The 4,309-nt window shown below is 50.8% G+C and overlaps 1 protein-coding gene across 1 annotated transcript in view; it reads left to right on the forward strand.

Annotated features, from left to right (window-relative positions):
- The window catches only part of IFNLR1 (interferon, lambda receptor 1), a 3,264-nt gene extending 667 nt beyond the window's left edge, over nt 1–2,597 (forward strand). The window contains exons 3-6 of the mRNA XM_010134520.1: nt 376–518; nt 719–875; nt 1,375–1,499; nt 1,698–2,597. Of these exons, the coding sequence (XP_010132822.1) occupies nt 376–518; nt 719–875; nt 1,375–1,499; nt 1,698–2,597 (1,325 nt within the window). The remainder of the gene's footprint in view (nt 1–375; nt 519–718; nt 876–1,374; nt 1,500–1,697) is intronic.
- The last annotated feature ends 1,712 nt before the right edge of the window (nt 2,598–4,309 follow it).

Below are 4,309 nucleotides of genomic sequence, written 5' to 3' on the forward strand. Positions count from 1 at the left end.
TACCGCCCGCGCGGGGGGGCCCCCCAACGGGGGGGGGGGGAGCCACAGAGTGGGTCCCACAGCCCAGCACCAAGCAGTCAGGAATGACAGAGATGTGACCGAGTGCAGAGAACAACGAGCCACGACCACCGAAAATAAATTTTATAGCAAGTGTCAGAATTTGTCACCAATGCCCTGGGGGAACAAATGGCCTTTGTACATGTCAGTGGGGGTGTGACAGATAAAAAAAGAGGTAAAAGAGGTATTCTGGGATTCCTTTGCCTTCCTCCTTCCTTCCTGTCTGTCACGAGGTAACAGAAGTGTGGATCAGCCACAGAAGAGCGTGGTTTCTGGGAAGTTGCGCCACTCTCCTGATGTCTGGTCACTCCCTCACAGTGGAACTGGCTCCCCCAGCACTAAACGTGTACGTCGAGAAGAACCAAATGCACGTGAACGCCTCCTTCCCTTTGGCTGCCTGCGTGAAGAGTTTGTTTTGGATGTACGACCTGGACCTCTGGGAAGCCGGCTCTGAACACAAGGTCAGTGAAAGCAGCACTTGGTTGAGGGTACGGCAGAACAATGCCCAGCTTGAACTGAAATAGCTTCAGATTTCTGGGCAGGGAGGGACTGGACCCAGGGCCTGGAGAAAACAAAATGGCCAGAGTTAAAAAGTTAGAGAAATACTACCCCAAAAATGGAATCATCATCTTTCCAACCCTCTGTTCTTGTTTCTGAACAGAAGCAGTACAGAGGTAACTTCCGGAAGGAAACAGTGACCATCAACACCACCACCCTGCGAGGGAACTACTGCTTAAGTGCCAGATCTTCCTACCAAAGCATTGGCTTCAAGCACAGCGAGTTCTCCCGGCCAGTGTGCGTGCTATTAAACCACAGAGGTAGGGCCCTGCCGAGAGCGGGACGTGGTAACACACCAAATGGCATCAGGGTGAGGCAAAGATTTCCACCACAATTAGCTTTCCAGCAAAAAAAATAACCCCAGACCTCTTGTTAAACGGACTGGTTGGATTCCGTGATTTTCTAGCGAAAAGTTCCTGCTTCCTCTAGAAACATTCTCATTTTTAAAAATCCAACGCTGAAATATTTTCTGAAGACCCTGAAATATTATACTTGAGTTACGCTTACAATGAAATTTTGGGAATATTCAAATTTATCCTGAAAAATACGGGAATAGAGCCTCATTTTTTCCCTGCTCCAAGTAAGGTGCTGGTGCTGTCACCATCCCCTTGTGGTGTGTCCCTGGAGTCTGATCCTTTCTCTGCATTTCTAAGACAAGGACCTTGAGCCCAACATTTCCTGAGCTTTCTGAAGGGACCACTGAGTCTAAGAGCCCGTTCTGTACCACCAGCAGGTCATTCGTGCCTTCTTTCCCAGCAGTGCAATGGAAGTTCCCATTTTCTGCCATGATCCCTGTGTTTGTCCTCCCCATCTTTGTGACAAGCGCCTTCATCACCTGCTTGCTGAAACAGGACACTAAGGGGAAGGATCTGCCTCATGCTTTGGTATGGCCCAAACGCGGGGGTTCCTCCCGGCTCCAAGTCTCGGGGATTTTCAGAGGGTAACTGGGGAGGGGTGGGGCAGTTCTGTGCTCCTCAGTGTTGCGTTTCTAAGTCCCATGATAAGCTTTCCTGTACCCCCGGTTGCCGTGGAAAGCATCACTACCTCACCGACCTGTGGGTCTCGTTTCCGTTCCCTGGCAGGATTTATCTCCTTTAAAAGCTGCTGGACCAGCCTGTCTCTGTGAGCTCAGTGAAAAGGAGTTCTTCAGGGACCACCTCATCTGCACAGAGAAGCCAGTGTCCTACAGGACGACAAACACGGCTTTAGCAAGAACCGATCTGCCACGGATGGCTTCCTTCCTCTCATCATCCTCATCGGAGGAGGAGGAGGAGGATGAAGAAGACAGCAGTACTTTCATCCCGTACACTGAAATGCCTCAGTTTCCAAAGAGACGTCTCAGCTGTCCACCCTCCAGAGCAGCGCAGGGGGAAACCAGCCTGGACTCCGGATCTGAAGGTCTTTCTGTGGATAGTGAATCTGTCCCTGACCTGAGTACCTTGGGCTTCTCTTTCTTTCCAGTGAGAAACAATACAGGGGACGCCTTGGGATGCCAAGGGGCTGAGCAGACAGCCCTTTCTCACAGCTCCTCTTTGGGTGGAATATCCCTCACTGATGTGGGACTCCCAGGTCCCAGGGAACATGGGCAGCATGACACAGATGGGGGTGAACACCTGGAAATGACCCTGACAGAGGGGATTTGTGACACGGGTCCAGCTGATGAGCACTACCTGCCTGGGCAGGCTCATCGTTTCACCACGTACTGCCAGACCCCCATCGCTGATCTGCAGGTCCACATCGGTGAGGTGTCCCAGCTCAGCGCCGAGCCCAGTATTGAGCTGCTCATTTCCCTTCAGACGCTGCAGGTGGCAGAAGATGAAGGGATCGCAAGTGACTGTGACAGCGACAGTCTGACAGAAGGGACACCTCCTGCACCCACAGTGCTAAGTGACACATTTGAAAATCCAAATATGGAGGAAAAATACGACCAAAAGTTTCAAATCAAAGGCCTGGAGCACCCACATTACATGGGAAGGACCTAGAGTACCGCTGCAGTCCTGTAGCGTGCCTGGAGAACACCAGAGAGCTCCAGCTGTCCAGCAAGGACACCTGAACAACACAGACAAATAACGGATCGTGGTGCTTTTCGTATTTATTGTCCTGGACAGTTTTTTCCTACTGATGGCCTATCAAGGCGTGTGGCTTCAGGGAGACAGAAGGTGTATTTTTCCTGCTAACTAACTAATGTCTGTTCACCACCCCTCCGCACAAGCACCGCTGTGATGAGGCGTGAAGGCGCTGGTGTGACACACACCACTGGAACCAACCCGGGGGGGAGGTCGGTGGTGATGCCTCATGTAGGTGTCAGGCAGCAAACACGCAATGCCTCGCGTTTGCCTCATGTAAGTGTCATGCAGCAAACACGCAGTGCCTCGCATTCACCTGAGCCTTTGGAGCAAGGTAACTTTTACACGTGAGTTATGAAAGGCAAAACCACCCTGAGACAGCAAAACCAGAGTCCGGATCTGAGCAAAACCACCAGCTGGCTTCTGAGATGGCCAAGCGCAGTGCCTGCACGCTGGTTTTGAGGCAGGGTGACCACTTCACTGCTCTGTAACTGCACACCCCCACTCCTGCTCGCCTGGAAGCACCACACAGAGAGACGCAGCAACCTTCGCCTTCTGTGGGATGAAGCAATCTCCACCTCAGCCTACGGATCCCCTCCTGTGTTTCAACAGAGTGAACAACCCGACAAATGTGCAACGTTTGTTTATTTATTTATATTTATACAAATATACTTATTGCAGCCGAAATTCCTCCTGCTGTGCAGAGTGTCTGAAGCTGCTTTACGCAGAGGCAATAATATTTTGATATACAACTCCCTGTGTGTGTGTCGTTTTCTTTCCCAAAACTACAAAGGGTGACTGCAGCTCATCCTGGAAAACATCCCATTTGAAAACAGGACCCGACCAGGGGCTTCCTAACGCTTTGGTTTAGTGGAATCCTGAGACTTCCCAGCCAGGTCACTCTGCGTCTTTGGAAGACCAGGACTGTGACCATCCCTCTGAGCAAAGAACCAAATCCAAGTCCACCAGCAAAAGGCACAGGAGAGACAGCACCTCCCTTGACTGGGCAATGCTGACCTGTTTCATTTGGGCTCTCCACACCTCACAGAAATACACCCTCCCATTTTATTCCAAAGGACGTTGTTAAGGGTTGAGGGACCGAGGTAACAATAACTTTAATAACTCTTCAAATCCTTAACGATTCCTTCTGTCTTGCCAGAGACAGAAGGGTTTCAAAGGGGAAGGAAGAAATTCACACCTCGGTCTGCATTCGGAAAAACTGAAACAAACTTTAAATAAACAATAAAACTACTTTACACATATGCACAAACTGAGAAAAAAGGAAAAAAACCGAAGAAGTGAAGGTTTACACAAACTGTTCTTTTTCAAGGTCAGAATTCTGGGCAGGCAGCCAACGACGAGATAAAAGTCGGAGACCTTGCAGCTCTGCTGTCCCGGCGAGGAGCAGAATTCTTCTCAGGCCAGGAAAGGGGGGGCGGCATGGGCAGCCGATTTTTAAGCAGAGGGGAAAAAAAAGACTCTCGGCACGACACAGAGTTCAGGGAGTTCGAATATTCTCACCCGATTTCCAGACGGGATGGCAAAACAGTTCAGAGAGTTGAGACTCTGCAGTCTTCGGGCCCCAGGCCCAGCCGATCGGCAAGGGCGCGCCCAGCAGGGCGGGGTGC

The sequence above is a fragment of the Buceros rhinoceros genome, unplaced genomic scaffold (assembly GCF_000710305.1).
Source record: "Buceros rhinoceros silvestris isolate BGI_N320 unplaced genomic scaffold, ASM71030v1 scaffold7134, whole genome shotgun sequence".
Classification (NCBI taxonomy): Eukaryota; Metazoa; Chordata; class Aves; order Bucerotiformes; family Bucerotidae; genus Buceros; species Buceros rhinoceros.